This window comes from Equus caballus, chromosome 6 (assembly GCF_041296265.1).
Source record: "Equus caballus isolate H_3958 breed thoroughbred chromosome 6, TB-T2T, whole genome shotgun sequence".
NCBI classification, from domain to species: domain Eukaryota; kingdom Metazoa; phylum Chordata; class Mammalia; order Perissodactyla; family Equidae; genus Equus; species Equus caballus.
The window spans coordinates 65184357-65202686 of record NC_091689.1 but is presented as its reverse complement, the minus strand read 5'-3'; the positions used below and the strand labels follow the sequence as shown (position 1 = coordinate 65202686).

The 18330-nt window shown below is 38.6% G+C and overlaps 1 protein-coding gene across 2 annotated transcripts in view; it reads left to right on the top strand.

The window, feature by feature from the left end:
* Positions 1-18330, top strand: part of ITPR2 (inositol 1,4,5-trisphosphate receptor type 2) — a 466150-nt gene that overhangs the window by 96360 nt on the left and 351460 nt on the right. For both annotated transcript variants that reach the window (XM_023644092.2, XM_023644091.2), the window contains exons 8-9: positions 106-252; positions 5480-5575. In XM_023644092.2, coding sequence (XP_023499860.2) covers positions 106-252; positions 5480-5575 — 243 coding nt within the window. The remainder of the gene's footprint in view (positions 1-105; positions 253-5479; positions 5576-18330) is intronic.

The following is an 18330-nucleotide window of genomic DNA, read 5'->3' as shown; positions in this document are numbered from 1 at the left end:
AGCTAGCAGAAGGGCCCAGAGTGTCAAAACCAGAGACACCTGCTTCTTATGTCTATTTATTCAGACTTCTGTTGGAAATGCATTTTTCTTGACGTGTTTTTCTAGGGTGACGTTGTTAGACTGTTTCATGCTGAGCAAGAGAAGTTTCTGACTTGTGACGAATACGAGAAGAAACAGCACATTTTCCTTCGTACAACCTTGCGTCAATCAGCCACTTCTGCTACTAGTTCTAAGGCACTCTGGGAAATAGAGGTATGTAAATATTTTTTGGCTTTTGATAAATATTCATATCAAAAAGACAAGATTCACTAGGCTGATTGTTTTATTGTTATAGGCATCATTTATGATAGACCCATAAAGCAATAATTTTTGTCAACCAACTTGTACCTCTTCTTTGCTCTGGCCAATTTGAAATATTACTACTTTCTTAACCTATCTTCTCTTGGGCCGCTCTCTCTCTAGCTTAATAAGGGCATATATATGATTTTGTTTTTAAAAAGCCCGTTGTGAAATGTTGTCAAGACTGATCGGACTGAAGGCCGTGTGTCTCAAATGGCACTGGAGTTAAGATGGAGTAGAATGATTCACTTTAAGTAAAGACAGATACCAGAATTACATAGTCACTGAAAGAACATTTATTTCTTCTGGGGATGCCATTTCTATTGGAATGAGGAGACACATAGTTAAGCATTCATTCATCCTTTAAAAAGTATTTCTTAAATGTGCCAAATGGTAGAGTAATTAAGAAAAGTATGTGTTTTTCTTTAAAGGACCTTTCAATACAGTGATACACATGTATCTTCAATACAAGATAAACATGATCACCTATCAACAAGCCACATCTGATTAATTCTATCTTGATTTAATGGACATCCAGGCTTATTGCAGTGGTTCTCAACCATTTTAAACCCATCTCTCTCCTTTTACAGCACATATTTTGAGACACTTCCTTCAATATCTTAAAATGAAATTCATGGATAATATTATTTATATATTCTCATGAGTAAAAATTAATAAAATGCCCAAATTCTAATATAAAGAAGAAATAAGGGGCTGGCCTGGTGGCATAGTGGTGAAGTGTGCATGTTCCGCTTCAGTGGCCCAGGGTTCGCTGGTTCGGATCCTGGATGCAGACATGGCACCGCTTGGCAAGCCATGCTGTGGTAGGCGTCCCACATATAAAGTGGAGGAAGGTGGGCATGGATGTTAGCCCAGGGCCAGTCTTCCTCAGCAAAAAGAGGAGGATTGGTAGCAGATGTTAGCTTAGGGCTAATCTTCCTCAAAAAAATGAATAAAAGGAAAAGTTTATAATAAAATAACATGTATTTCAAAACATAAATAACTACTCTACAAGATAAAATGTTTATACCTCTCTTTGATGAATACATTTGGATTTGAAGAAGTGGTAGAAGAAGAGATCAGAAGACATTCTATGCAAGTACAGGAAAAATGAAAGAGAAGAGGTAAATGTGGGCCCTTGAGTAACTAGTGTTAGAGGAAGTAATAACGGAACAGACTTATTTGTACGTGATTTAAAAAGAAGAGGGAAGTAACCATAATTGAATTTGGGATAACGAGGCAAGTTAGACTATTGAAACAGAGAAAATGAGGAAGTATGATGTTTATGCAAATGAGCTGAGCCTTAATTATAAGTGTAACATCAAAATAATTCTCTGAGTCATGACGTGGTTTAGGATAGAGATGAAATAGTACAAAAAACATGTTTTCTATCTTGAGACCCCACTACATGTTGAGGCATCCTTTCAGTCCCTAGCATTCAGACGAGACCATATTCTTCAGAGTATTTGGAGACCATGTCCTACAGGAGGTGACAGGGAATTGAGAAGCCCTTGGGAAAACAACCACCACCAAAGCTACATGACATTCTTTCCAGAAGTCTGCCTCACAGCTAATCCTAGGGTAGGACTGAAAGATAACAGGCAACCTGAAAATAAATACATAATTAAAATATGTTTTTTACACCATAGATTTCTTTTTTTTCTTTTCTCATTAATTTTTTTTTATTGTGGTCATAATAGCTTATAACATAGTGAGATTTCAGTTGTACATTATTGTTTGTCATATACCATATAAGTATACCCCTTCACCCCTTGTGCCCACCCTCCATTCCCCTTCCCCCAGTAACCACTAATTTATTCTCTTTGTCCATAAGTTTGTTTATATTCCACATATGAGTGAAATCATGTGGTGTTTGTCTTTCTCTGTCTGGCTTATTTTGCTTAACCTGATGCCCTCAAGCTTCGTCCATGTGGTTGTGAATGGGACAATTTTGTCTTTTTTGTGGCTGAGTAGTATTCAATTGTATAAATATACCACATCTTCTTTATCCAATCATCTGCTGATGGGCACTTGGATTGCTTCCATGTCTTGGCCTTTGTGAATAATGCTGCAATGAACATAGGGGTGCATAAGTCTCTGAATTGTTGATTTCCAGCTCTTTGGGTAAATACCCAGTATTGAGATAGCTGGGTCATATGGTATTTCTATTTTTAACTTTTTGAGAAATCTCCATACTGTTTTCCATATTGGCTGTACCAGTTTGCATTCCCACTAGCAGTGGATGAGGGTTCCCTTTTCTCCATATCCTCTCCAACATTTGTTGTTTTTTGTCTTGGTGATTATAGCCATTCTAATGGGTGTAAGATGGTATCTAAGTGTAATTTTGATTTGCATTTCCCTGTGATTAGTGATGTTGAGTCACCGTAGATTTCTTAACATGGTGCTCCAAAAATTTAGAAATATAGGGATAGCAATAATGCAAGATATTATTTAAAAACTTTATTAATGGAATATAGTGATGAAAAAGTCGTACAGTGACTTCTCTATACAGCGAGTTCCCTGCATTTCGTGTGTCTCTGCCTCTTTGATGTTTGGCTCTAAGTCTGTTAAAAGGACTTTTGAATCTTCTCTCTTATCTATTTATTATTAGTTTTATAACTTTTGCTGTAATTGTACCACTGCACTGAAACCCATTCCAACAAAATGCGTAGTTGGAAATGTTATAACCCATTGAGCCGTCAGAATGGAGAGAGTGAATAAATTATTCAATAATTTTGAGATAATGTCTTGAATTCATTTAAGCTTCCCTCTCTGTAGTGAATTGCTCTTAAATTATTGGACTTTTCATATAACTTGATGTAAAAACTTTTTAGTATGATTATATATTAAAGTGTTAGCAATTCATATTTGTGGTAGGTCTATTTCTGTTGGAGAGTTGGAAGAGGTAGGCTGTGGGACATTTCTCTATTGTGTTCTGTATCAGTCAGGAAGCCTGAACATCAATGTTTCAAGCAAAGAGGTATTTAATAGAGGAAATTCGGTTTCATCGTTGTTGGAAAGACTGGATGAGTGAAACTAGAGTGGGGAGCACTGTCTTATTTGAAGATCTAGTTGTGCCGGCAGCCACTACTGTCTCTTCTCTGAGCCCTCAGGGCTCTCCTCCTGTGCTTCGGGAGTCCTCGTCCTCCCTACCCTGTAGGAGCCAGCACTAGGCAGCTTCCACCCCCTTTACTGGAGCCAAAAGAGGAGCCTCTCTTCTACTTTCTCTTCTAATGGAATGTCTCTAGAACCCTCCAGCCCCTGTGGTGCAGGGGAGCACTTAGAATGGTGGGGATGGTCCTGAATGCCGTACACAATCTCTAGCATGTGCTGGATGCTCCTGTGAATTGCAGGATATATAATATCTTGGCCACTACCCATTAATGCCAATTGCATCCCTCTAAAATCATTGTGAAAAATGAAAACAGTCTCCATCTCTCCAAATTGTCCCCTAGGGAGCTATACTACCATTACTAGACCTGTTAGTGTGCAGGATAGGAGTTCTTAGTCTAGGATCTATGGTGACCTTCAAGTTATTTGTTAACCTCTAGCAATTGTATGCAAAACGTGTATGTGTGCATGTGAGACAACCAATAGATTTTATCAGATTCTCAAAGGTGTCTATATCTTCCCAAAGGACTAAGAGTTCAAACAAGATCACGGTAGCTGGTGTGATTAGTAAAGGATTTGTGAAGAAGTTTGATTTGAGAACTGAGCCTTTTAGGATAGGCAGGTTTTCGTCACAGAGGGAGCCTTTCTGTAAGACTTCATCCACGTTGATGTATTTTCGTAGTTATTCTCTTATTTGAACTATTGGAGTAGGGGAAGACGTAGAAGCTGGAGTCTAGCAAGTGCATTAGAAAGTTGTATGTATTAGCACACAGAATTTGAGCTTGGGCGGGAGTCCAAGGGTGGTCAATATTAACAAAAAAGAAGGTAACCTGTTGAGGGAGAATAATGAAAAGTTCTTCTAGCACTCTGATATGCCTTGTGATATTTAATCTTCACAGCAATCTTGTGAATCAAACCCATTTTGTGCATGAAGAAACAGGCTTGGAGATGCTAAATTGTTTGCTGTGATTGTACCATAGTAATCAGTGGAGCTGGGACTCAAACACAGTCCTCTTCAGACTGTAAAACCTGAGCTACTACACCAAGCCACCTGTTGTAACCAGCTGTGTCAGAGCTTCTGCTTTCATTCTCAGTGAGCCCAGTGGCTCAGCATCTGGGGCGAGGCCAGTTCCAAGGAAAGGTATCAAAGAACATAGTGTTAGTAAAAAGCACACGTGGACGGGGCCACGAATTGTTAGTCCAGATCTTCAAGCCTGGGTATTTGTGTTCTCTCTGCCCAGAGTGATCTCTTCCAGTCTCTCTGCATGACTGTCTCCTTATTCTCCACATTTCAGCTCACGTGTCCTCTCCTCAGAGTGACCCATGCTCATCACCATTTCTAAAGTAGCCTTCCCAAGTTACTCAGTCATGTGCTCTGTTTATTTCCTCCTGGCACTTGCCAAATCTTCTTCACTTTTTTTTTTTTTTCGCTGAGGAAGATTCGTCCTGAGCTAACATCCATTTCTCTATTTTGTATGTGGGTCGCCACCACAGCATGGCTGCCAGTGAGTGGTGTAGGTCCATGCCCCAGAACTGAACCCAGGGTGCTGAAGTGGAGCACGCCGAACTTAACCACTAGGCTGTGGGGCCGGGCTGCCAAATCTTATTTATTGAAAGTTCTAGTCTTATTCCTTGCTGTGTCCCTATTGCCTAGAAGAGTACCTGGCACATAGTAGGCTCTTCATGCAATCTGTTGAATGAATGTTTGAATAACAAAGAGGGAGGAATTCCTAGTTTCCAGTAATTCACAGTATTCCTAGTTTTGGCCTGGGAAGCATCTTTTGGAGCAAGGCTGTATTTACAAATATGAGGCATGGGCATCATGAGTGCACAGTGAGATAACTGTTACGTCTCTTGCTCATTTCTGGGGAATTTTGTTGTTCTGCCACATTGTCCTCTCATGAAAACATATATTAGATTTGACAAGTTAGCATTAACAAGTGGGCGCTCTGTGTAAACTGTTGGCATTTGCTTGCCAGGAACATAAATATCTTTTAGCCATTATTGTTGTTGCTCTTTTTGTCTGTAGGTGGTTCATCATGACCCGTGCCGTGGGGGTGCAGGACAATGGAACAGCTTGTTCAGATTTAAACATCTTGCAACTGGGAACTATTTAGCTGCAGAGGTAAGATTAATGCATACAGCGTTATTAAATCTCTGATTCTGAAATAATGAAATAGGCCAGGGTTCTCCAAAAGATGTTGTATTTGTAGGAACAGTTATTGCACAAATTTGATTATTGCCTATCTTGTTCTGGGTTTGCATATAAATTATTCTTAAAATGTAAATATTAATGAAAGCCTTAAAATAGTCTTTGTCTTAAAAATGAAAACAACAGTAAAAACAGAATGCTGGTGGTTGGTTTACTCTAAGGTCAGTTATCGGGTAACTGACTTGCATATATATGTGATTAGTCCTGAAATTTTCTTTTTAGCTTCACCCTTCAGAATGTCTGCACTGGGGACATGATCAGTTCATCCATGTGGTAGAGCCTAGAGAGTCTCGGGTTTATCTTCAGTGTCCACTCGTTCACTGCTGGGGGTGTTTTTATTGTTCAAACCACTGGAAAGGAAAAGGTTTTTGTCCTGAGGTTTAGGTTTAGGTTTAGGACTGAATGGTCCTAAAGCTGTCAATAAAAATGGTAAACACATAAAGGTATTTTATTCCTCCACTAAAAGCATGTTGACAATAATATAGATATAAAGAATGAGTAGAAGTAACAGCATTAAGTTTTAGACATGATTTAATTAAAGTTTGGTTATCTGATTTAAAAATAATTTTGAAAATACTTGTTTTTAGATTTATGAGAATATCCGTTCATTCTACTCTCCTCAACTGTTTCTGTTTTTCAATTTGGAGTTTCTTCTGGGATTCCAAACGAGAATTTGGTCTTAGAATTTTTAGTATTACTTATCTAAGTTTTGGTTTTGGATTTGAGGGAAGGTAAGGAAGTGGGGACGGAGAATTGATGAGAAAGAGCTGTGGGAAACGGGAAGTTTCTGTAAACATAATGACCCTGTCTAAACTAGCACCCAGCCCCATTACCCGCTCCATCCTATTAATCTGCGATGATTTTCTTCATAGTACTCGCCCCTATCTGACTTATTGTACATTTTATTCTGTTGTCTTTCTCTGTCAGAATGTGCGCTCTCTGAAGGCAGGGTTTTTGTTTTTTGTCTTTTCATATCTCCTCTGTGTCCTCAGCATCCAAGACAGTGCCTGCTATTTAGAAAGTGTTTGATGAATATTTTTTGAATGAATGAAGGAATATGAAGGAGCTATTCAGGTTTCTATAAGCTTAGAGGATGGGAAGAAGGAGATTTCGAGATTTTTATCTGAGAGGCATTTGGAGCCATATTTGGGCAAATTAATCTCTGTGAGCTCCAGTTTCCTCCCCTGAATGGGGATAATCACAATATTTATACACAAAGAGAATTAAATGAGGTAAAGTGCTTGGCATAATGTGTGCCTCATGGTAAGCATCCAGTAAGTGATGCTGGCATGATTCATTTTAGTATATGATAAATAGGGGTTGTTCTTACTTTGATCAATATCTGACATTATTTATGATTCTGGTCAACTAGATGAAATACACCTTTGCAATTTATGAGCTGTTCACACCATAAATGCTTTGAAGTAACTTTTTTGAAAAGTAACCCTTTGAACCAAAAATAAGCAGTAAAGTAGAGAATCTTGTCTAAAATAAGAATTAGAAAAACCTACTAGATGTTCTATAAAAAATAAGAAATAAGAATTCAAGTCCTCTTGGATCTTATGTTAGTGGCTCTTTTCCTGAATTCATTTTTCAGTCAGTGGCTGTTTTCGCTACTGATGTTCTGTAGAAAACTGACATGATTTGCACATTATTAGTTTTCCTTGTTAATTTCTGTAATTAAAACTTGTATCATTTGATACCTTGAAATGCCTAGATTATTAAGAATTAAATTGTTTGTTAACTTTAATGATGATCCAAGACCTCAATGCATAAATGAATTCATTAAAAATTGAAAAACAGAAAGCAGTTCATTCCTTGAAAAGAATCCGAAAGACTGTGTTTGCGTTCGATCTCTAGAGAACACGACTTCAAATGCCAGGTGCTATTTTGTCCATTAAAGAGTGTGGTGTCTTTGGAGGATCTTTTCTTTGACCTTTAATAATTTAGATATCTTTTTTATGGCAAAGTGAGAGAAAGAGAATTAAGCATTAAATATATATCTGAAAATTGAAAGTTAGGAGTGTGTTTTCTACTGATTTTAGCTCGTATAACAGAATGGGTGCTTCTGTGTAGTATTCTAAGGTCAGAAAGGAAGTCATAGCCTCAAAATACTGACATCCGGAAGTCAGGGTTTTATATTTCATGTGTCAGCTAAGTTCAGACAAGATCCTGGCACAGTCGCGTCTGAGGATGCTTGTCTTACTGATGTGAAAGTGTCTGGAGGTGTGGCAAAATCACAGTGATTGTAATCACTATCACTTGATAAGAAATTGATTTCCTGGGGCCAGCCCCATGGTGCGGCTGTTAAGTGCGCACGGTTCGGCTTTGGCAGCCTGCGGTTTGCCGGTTCGGGTCCCAGGTGCGGACATGGCACCGCTAATCAAGCCATGCTGTGGTAGGCGTCCCACATATAAAGTAGAGGAAGATGGGCACGGATGTTAGCTCAGGGCCAGTCTTCCTCAGCAAAAAGAGGAGGATTGGCAGGTGTTAGCTCAGGGCTGATTTTCCTCAAAAAAAAAAAAAAAGTAAAAAAATTGATTTCCAATTCCAATTCCTCAACAGGTGGTAACTAGCCTCCCACAGCAGTTAAAAAACAATGATTATCCTTTATCATTTGCTTTTTTAAAGTGCTCAGTTCTTTAATTCAAAGTGTTATTCATGTCATTTCGAGAGGGTAGGGAGTTCCCAATATTTTGAGTTATAACTTCCTAGCATTATTTGTTTTATTGTAACATACCCTTATTCATAGGAGAGGAAAGGCTCCATGGCTTTTATTTTACTTTTTAAGTTTTCTCTTTAATATCTAGATACTACTCAAAAAATAAGAACACATATTGTGTTGTTGAAAACACAAAGAGTTGGGAATCATTATTTTTGGAATTTATAAAAATAGCAAACATCGTCTTTAAGATTTCACACCATCTTTAACATATGTTTCCTAAGGGCCTGATAATGCGCAGCACAGTAGAGAAGGAAGCAGAACAGTCAGTCTTGGTCCTCAAAGAATTGACCTTCTAGTTCAGAAGACAGCATCAGTAAACAACCAGAGGATGACCAACAGGCAAGGTCACGTGGGGCTGATGAACTGTGCAGGTAGAGGTAGGTCAGTGTGAGATTAGGCAAAGAGAACTCTTGCTTGGGGAGAACTTTCCCTTGGTTCTTAAAGAAAGTAATGGACACGGGTTGGCAAAGAAATAAGAGCACAATCCTTGCAGAAGTTGCCAAGGAGGCAGACAGGGACATGGAATGTCCAGATCATCTGTAGATCATGTAAAAAGGGCAGTCAACTCAAGGAAAAGGATTCTCAAAGGAATTACTGAGTGACAGATCTCTTTGCTTGAAGTTTTTTCTTTTTTTTTTTTTGGTGAGGAAGATTGGCCCCGAGGTAACATCTGTTGCCAATCTTTTTCTTTTTGCTTGAGGAAGATTTGCCCTGAGCTAACATCTATGCTAGTCTTCCTCTGCTTTATATGTGGGATGCCACCACAGCATGGCTTGATGAACAGCGAATAAGTCCATATCAGGGATCCGAACCCACAAACCCCGGGCTGCCAAAGTGGAACGTGCAAACTTAGCCACTGTGCCACTGGGCCAGCCCCTTTGCTTGAAGATTTTGAATGAAAGGTTTGGATTTGATCTAATTAGTAATAGGAATGAAGGATAAACTTCTAATAGCCACAGGTCTCACAGCTTCCAGAAGTTTGGGGATTGGCTAGGGCTGAAGAAATAGAGGTGGTCCCTCATCAGCACGGATGATCTTTTAAAGATCATCTTTTAAAGGTGGACCAAAGACGGGGAGCCTGAGAAGTCAGAGAAGGAACTGGAAAATCGAATAGGCTGAGTCACGAACGCCAAGCAAGGGAGAATAGAGTTTCAAAAAGGAGAGAATACTACTGAAAAGGTTAGGAACAAAATGTATTTACAACATTTGGCAAGAACATGGTCCTCTGTGACTTTATTGAGAACGTATTTAGTGGAAACCAGAATGCAGAGGGTGGAGGAATGAGGAAGCCAGGAAGTGGAAGTAAGTGTAGACTGAGTTTTCATGTCATAGCTGTGAAAGGGAGAAACAGTAATAAAGGACAAGGACGAGTCCTATTAGACAGGTTTTTCTCAAGTATATTGAAAAAAGTAAGATGCATGAGAACTGAGCTGTTTTTGCATTAAAGGGAAGTACCTATCAGAGGGGCAGGTTTTGGCAGTGTGTTACTCCTTTCCCTTAGCTTTTCGACTCTCAACACATATATTTATAATTGGAAATGTTACTTTAATGTGCTGAGGCATTCCTGGTAAATTCCTGGTTATGTAATTTTTGAATTGCCTTGGAGTTTATGGTGTTTATATTGGCCAGTGTGGCGAAGAGAGCCTAGTGTAGTGGGAAAAAAATCCATGTATACTGCGCAGAGTCTATCTGACTTTAAGCAAATATTTAACCTCTCTGAACCTCAGTTCCCTTGTGTGTAAAAAAGGTGATAATATATATTATTTGGGATTATAGTGGAATTAAGGAAGATATCAGCACCGTGCACATGAAAGGAATTCAGTAAGTGCCTTCACTCTCACTGAGAGAAAGGGGAGAGAAAATGAAGAGTCGTGATGGTGATGATGATTGTTCCTATGATCCAGAACTTGTATTTCTTTGTCAGTCAGATAACTTAAGAGGGGAAAAGTTTAGGGGCTTATCACTGTATACCTTGTGCCTAGAATAGTGTCTGATATTTAATTTACATCCAGTAAATATTGGATGATTGAATAGATCAATCATAGAGATTATGAGGTTGTAAATCCAGTCATTTCCCTTTACAGAAAAGGAAACTCAGGCTCAGAGAGGTGATTTATTTTGTCTAAAGTTGAAAAACAAGATAATGTCAGTATTAAGGCTGAGTGCTAGATTTGCACCGCTTTGTCTCTATCACTGGTTCTCCACTGAGGGGGACCTTGCCTACCAGGGGACATGTGGCAATGTCTGGAGACATTTTTATTGTCATAGTTGGAGAGAGGTAGCTACTGGCATTATCCTGCCCAAAATGCCAATAGTGCCGATGTTGAGATCTACATTATACTGAAATTGCACTGTCTTTTATTGACCGCCTGCTAGGTGGGAGCACTCTTTTGATACTGTGAAGAAAGCAAAGATGGTTCACATCTGGTCCTTGTCCTGTAAGAATCTGCAATCTGGAGGAGAATCACCCTCACTTGATCCCTGAGACAGGGAGCTCTCTTTTGCAGTTGTTTCTATCATATGTACACATCTGAGATAACCGATTTTGTGTAATGTTTAAATTATCAACATCTATAGGTGACCATGATAAGTCTCACAGTAAGTTTAAAGAGCTGCAGCCTCAAATCTTAGCACAAATGAGAAAAAAACACCTAAAAATTTACTTATGCCTATCCTTCCTAAACATGATATTTTATTTTAACCAGCACTTCCTGGAGGGCTGATTTATTCAGAAAACTGTAATAAGCCTATTGTTTGTGAAGAAATGAAGGAGGTACTCTCCAAGGGAAATTAGACTTTGGAATGATGAAGATTCTGTAGTCTAATTATAGAGACAAAACACAAATTGCAAGCTACTTAAGAATAGCACCGTTGTTTGTGTAAATTGTAGAAAACATCTAGGAATTAGAACACTGATATAAGATAGAACACTGTTCAGATTTTCTTCTGTGAGGTACTATTTTGAGTGCTCTGAGACCCAAATTTCCAATGTGGGGAGGGGATTCCCCCCACACACAGCAAGCAATTCTCGGACACCAGCTGAGTGTCCTACCATTCAACTCAATTATGACACTGTCTACCCAGAGGCAGCGTCAGGTTCCCCAGGTTAAGGGTTCAGTCTTACGAGACTCCCCCGACATCCCTCCCTCCACACACACACTTCATATGCCAGTCACAAGCCCAGGTTGTCCTCTGTGCTTCTGACCAACTGGCTATAAATTGGAGGTTCCCGCCACCTCCTCCTTGGACTTAAGATGGAAGTTACGTGTTCAGGTTGTTACCTGTACTTCTGACTGACTGGTCATAAATCAGAGGTTCCCACGCTCCCTCCTCCAGTTCGATTAATATACTAGAACAGCTCACAGAACTCAGAGGAACATTTTATTTACTAGACCACTGGATTATTACAAAGGCTATAACTCAGGAACAGCCAGATGGAAGAGATGCATAGAGCACGGTATGGGGAAAGAGCTCGTAGCTTCCATGCTGTGTCCTGGAGCATCACTCTCCCCCAGTCTCCAAGTGTTCGTCAACCTGGAAGCTCTCTGAACCCTGCCCTCTTGGGTTTTTATGGAGGCTTCATTCCATAGCCGCGATGATTAAATCATTGGCCACTGGTGATCAGTTCAGCCTCCAGCTTCTCCCCCTCTCCCGAGAGGTGGAGGGGTGGGACTGAAAATTTCAACCCTGCAATCACAGAGTTGGTTTCCCTGGCAACCAGCACCCAGCCCTAGGTGACCTAGGGGCATTCCAAAAGTCACTCTGTTAACATAACAAAAGACACTTTGATCTCTCTCAGTGATTAGGAAATTCCAAGTATTTTAGAAGCTCTGTACTGGAAACAGGGATGAAGACTAAATTTAGATTTCTTTTAGTATTTCACGATATCACAGATGCTAAAGTGAATCAAGGTTTAGAAATGGACCTTGATTCAATTTAGAGATTCTAACAGTATTGTTTTAGGGAATTCAAGATTTATATTTGAGAAATATACGATTCTGGAAACCCATGGACAAAATGTGGAACAAAGTATTTAACTACGAATTAGATAATAAAGACATTTGTGACTTCATCAGATAATGCATTGCAGTACTGTATTATTAGACTCCTTAAAATAACAGTTTCTGAGGGCCATCCATGTGATTTGGTGACATGAGGGGAAGGCAAACAGTCATATATTTTTGCCTTTAAAACACAGCACAGTTGTCAGCATGGTCCTCACCATTTTGCCATAGATCTTTTATTCATCTCACCTTGTTGGTGCAGAGTTCACAACTATATCTGTTGGGGAGAAAGTAGTTTTATCATATTTTGGCTATGATAATATGGAAGCCTCAGTAAATAGTCCTTCCACAGTCGTGGGAAGAATTATAAAGCAAGTATCACAATTTCTGATCTGCTGCTTTCTCCATTTTCTTTCTTTGGATATTGTTAGGGCAATAACTTTTGATGATCCTTTCCAAAGCGAGATAGAATAGTGCGAAATAATTTTATTTGTCAAAGATTTTATATTGCCCTTTTTAAGACAGCTCTCATTTGTTTGTAGATAGGCCAGACTTCCACCAGATGGCAGTAAACACTTATTCCCTAACTACACAGTAGCCTTGCATTTAATTAATTAGTTAAAAACTTAGTACTCAGGAACCTGTACATTAGCGTAGAATCTTAGGACTATTAGGGCTGTAGTTTCGAATATCTCTATTTTTAGTTTTCTGTCAAATGTATCAGCCACAGTATGTGAAAAGGTCAGGGTTTGTATGTATGTATATGTGTGTATATATATATATACATGTATATATATATATAAATAAAATAGAACATACATACCAGACTCTATACACACACACACATATATAAATATTATATAACAAAATAGAAATTGTGGCTGGCACAAATAAACATGCAGTAAAGGTTATTTTTTCCTTCTTTTCTTTTCTAGACTCATCAGTCAGAATTATAGATTGTCTCTGAAATGCCAGTCATTGGAAAGAGGAACATACATATAGAATCACTTAAAAATACACACGTGATGATTTCATGAGTTTAATGTTACACATTTCATTATTAAAAACGCAACATTTTCTTTTAAGAAAATGAACATGTATTGTGGACTTAGAAGCTTTCGGTCTGCTCCTTGCTGTCATGTTAGATGGAAAGTTGCTATTGTCTTTCATTAGGTTGTGGTACAGTCATGACTTTCACTGCCTGGGTGTTTATGATATTACTCTCTTTCTCTGTCTCTCTGCCACTTTTCTATCCTGACTTGTCACATTCTTTCTCTGACCTCTTTCTAGTCCTCTTTGGACATTTAAATAAGAACTCCCTTCAAAGGTTAGTAGTGGGTATTTGCTCTTTATACTCTGTGACTCACTCCAGTGGACCATGAATTTGGTCTCAGATATCCCACTGCCATTCAAGCTCAATAAATATTTCTAACATTGAATTATTTCCCCACAAAATAGTGACTTTTCTTAGTTTAGGGTTAAAACCTTGAGAGTCATGATAAATGTGTTTTTCCCTCTCCGTTTACATATTCAGATTCTACTGTCTCTGTAGAATCTTCTGCATCGTGGTCTCCTTTCCGTTTCAGCGTTCTCATCTTTGTTGGGTCTCTGCCACCTCATACTTGAACCACCGTACTTGGTTACTTGGCCTCTTTCAGGCTCTGTCTCCATCTCCTGCTCACCAGGGCCAAGGGAGGACTTTTAATGTCTTGTTTCTGCAAATGTTTTCCCAAGGATATTCAAGATCTTTCTGAAGATGTAGACCTGTTAGCCTGGAGTTTAAAGGCTCCGTTGGTCTGGGCTGGCCTTCTTTCCTTGGGTCACACCACTCCTCTTTATGGAGGCAGGAGGGAAGTCATATGCTGTGGAAACTGAAAGGTGTGGCTTTGGAACCATCAGAGCTGTGCTTCTGAATAACCCTGCTGCTCACCAGCGATGGGTCTTTGCCCAGAGTACTTCATTTGATGCGCTTCACATGCCCCATATGTAAAGTAGGGTTAAGCATCCCTTCTAACAGAATCATTGTGAGGGGAAATGAATTAACCTTTGAAGGCTTAGAAAAAGTATTCTATAAGTGACATTTATGGTCTTCTCAGAACAAGTCTCATTTTCTCACCTATATGGCATTCACTTCCCCCCTCACTGCCTGTCTTCTTACTCCCTCTTTCCTTCTCTGCCAGTTATAATTCTACCCATCCTTCAAGGCTCATCTCAAATGCTACCTTCTCCATGAATAATTGTTGAATAAATTTGCCCACCACAGATTCCCCCCTTCTCTGACCTATATTGTTTATAAATTATTCATTCCTGTCTTATGTCTCTTGTCACATTCTATTTTGTATTACAACTAACTGTATTTATGTCCTTTTCCCTCCTCCTAGATGGTACAGTCTTGTGGTCAGGGACCATATACTCTTTGTCTTTGCTAAAATACCATATGCCCCAGTGCTTTGCCCGTTATAGATGCTCTATTATTATTTATTGAATAAATGATTGAATAGCATATTAGGTCTCTCTCTCCAATGCTAGATTTATAATCTTTTTTTTCACGTAAGGAAATATTTCCTTTTAAGTCCTGACAGATTCAGGAGTCTCCGTATGACCATGTCTTTTTTTTCCCCCCTTCTTTAGAAATAATATATTTTTTGGGTCATCTTTGGTCAAATTACTTTAATAATTACTGCCATTATTATATTTAGAGAAAGAAAGCAGCGGTATAATTGACCCATATATGAAAGCGTATATTTATTTAGATTTTAGTTAACATTGGCGAATTTTATATAGCCATAGATTTGAGTGTCTTCTCCTCCTTCCTGTCTTTTTTCCTCCCTCCGTTGCTTCCTCCTTCTCATTATTATTATCACTTTAATGAATTTACTGAAGAAATAACTCTATATTAATTATTAAACAAAACCACATTGCGGGAGATGCAAGATGAGGCAACTCTAACTGATCAGCACCATCTTTAGCACTGTTGCCAAACACGTGAATATGTAAACTTTAATGATGTATAATTAGTATGATTAGGCTTTCTTTCTAGACTTTTCTCATTTTACAGAGGAAGGCCTTTAGTTCCATGGGGGTTAGGTGACCTTTCCTAAGACCCATGGTATTTCCTTACAGAGCAGAGTCTAAATCCAGTTCCCCAGACGTCCCTCCGGGACCGAGCTGGGTGATCCTAAGTGGGTGAGATATGTGAAGACTGAATTTCAGAAAGTAACATTGTCTTTGGGGTGGAACCTGATCGACATTTCAGAGGGCATAAATGATTTTGTGTTTGACCTAGGTACGTTAATTTCTGTTTTGGTACACATTTTGGTTATGGATATATTGTAGTTTCCAGCATGAATTTGCTTTACAGTGTCCGTGATCAACTATTCTAACGCTTATTGAATGAAAACTTTGACCATAAGGTATAACCTTGGTTAAACATGTGGCATATCTTTTGGATGTAATTTAGTTATAATTTTAGTGTGGATTTTTTTTGAAGATTAGCCCTGAGCTAAATGCTGCCAGTCCTCCTCTTTTTGCTGAGGAAGACTGGCCCTGAGCTAACATCCATGCCCATCTTCCTCTACTTTATATGTGGGACACCTGCCACAGGATGGCTTGCCAAGCGGTGCCATGTCTGCACCGGGATCGGAACCGGTGAATCCTGGGCTGCCAAAGGGGAACGTGCGAACTTAACCGCTGTGCCACTGGGCTGGTCCCTGGATTTTTTTTTAATTTAAAAGAAAATCTGGATTCTTTAAACAGAAAACAAATTAAAAAATATAAAACAGTGATATTTGACTAAAATAGCTGAAGAAACCCCTAGTAGGCACTGTACTAGAACTTTCATTACTACTAAGTAAATGTGTGTCTTTTGAGTTTGATTAATTAGTAGACAGCAATTTGGTTAATTCACTATCTTTTGGCTTTTTAGTTTTCACTCTTGGATTTCAAAAGCAAGAATATTCCTGTTTTGGAACTAATTATTTTATTCATAATTCAAGGGAATTTCAGGAGCCTGAGGTTTATATCTCCATAGAAAACGAAAGTTCAGCCTGAAATCTCCCCAAGTGTGGGCTTCACACTAATAGGCAATTTGTAATTGTATTCCTATTTTCTCTCTCCCTTGTATGTCATTTCTAAAAACTGACAGACTGCTGTTGAGCCAGTCCTGATAGCCTCGTGGTTAAAGTTTGGCACTCTTACAACTCTGTGGGCCCATGTTTGTTTCCCAGTCGCAGAACCACGCCACCTGTATGTCGGTTGCCATGCTGTGGCGGCTCACATAGATGAACTAGTAGGACTTAGAACTAAGGATATACAACCATGTGCTGGAGCTTTGGGGAGGAACAAAAAATGAAAGAGGAAGATTGGCAATAGGTGTTAGCTTGGAGTGACTCCCTGCAAAAAAAAATAAATGGAAGACCGCTGTCATGTGACACTTGGACTGAGTTCTTCCTTCTGTCTACTCCCCTCCCTGACACCACCACTCACTTTCTTATTTGTTTAACTATAGTTTAGCTTTGTCTGTTCTTAGATTTCATATAAAGGGAATCATGCGGTGTCTGGCTTCTTCTACTTATAGTATGTATATATTTTTAATTGCGGTGTAATTGACATACCATGTTCTGTTAGTTTTAGGTGTACAACGTCATGACTCGATATATGATCTATCTATTGTGAAATGATTATCACAGTAAGTCTAGATAACATCCAACACCATGCATAATTATAAATTTTTTTTCTTGTGATGAGAACTTTTAAGGTCTACTTTCTTAGCAACTTTCAAATATGCAATATGGTATTGTTAACTATAGTCACCAGGCTGTACATTACATCCCCAGGACTTGTTCCCTTATAGCTGGAAGTTTGTACCTTTCAACCACGTTAACCCATTTCGCCCACCTGCCACCCCGTGCCTCTGGCAAACACCGATGTGTTCTCTGTATCTATGACCTTAGATTTTCTTAGATTCCAGATGTAAGTGAGGTCATGCAGTATTTGTCTTTCTCTGTCTGATTTATTTTGCTTAGCATAATGCCCTAAAGGTCTGTTCATGTTGTCACAAATGGGAGAATTTCCTTCTTTTTTATGGCTGAATAATATTCCATTGTATATATTTTTGAGATTCATCCTTGTTGTGTATATCAGTAGCTCACCATGTTTATTACTCCATTGTTTGAATAGACCATGTTTTTGGTTTGTCCATTCTCCTGTTACATGATAACCATTTTTGTCTAAGCCTAATTTCTGGCTCTATTTTATGTTCCTATCATTGTTTCCATCCCCCACTGGTCATCCCCATCATCCTCAAATGAATGTGTCAGTCTGTCTGAGTTGATATTTCTAGAATGCAGTAACCTCTGCATACATAGTTCTTTCTTCAGCTGAGGAAAGCTTTATTTTCTATTATTTTTGATTATTGCTCATGTTCCACGCATATTTTCTCTTCCTTTTGAGTACACTGGTCACCCATTAGTTGATACACCCTTCTCTGCTCCTCCGGAACTATTTCCTTTTTCCTAATTTTCATTTCTTTATACCTTTTCTCTCAAGTGAGGGATAGCTCACCCTTTGCATCACCCATATCCTATAGCATCACTCTGCTTTTTATTGCTGCCAAAAGGGACTTTAATTTTGTATTTATATTTTCATTTTTAGTGAAACCCTCTTTAACTTTTTTTTATAATTCATTATGTTTTTATATTATCATTCATATTATTATTCTTATATTTTATTTTTAGCTCTAGTTCATTTTATTCTGTTTACATAGAGGTAATGTTTACTTGTACTTTCTTGAATATACCAAAGCATTTCCTGGAAATTTATTTTGCGTCATATCATAGAAAATATTCAGGAAGACTCTAAGAAAGAATTTCACCTTCTTCTGACATACTTTTTAATCAGTCCCATGTTGTTTTTTCCTTCCTTCCTTCCTTCCTTATTCT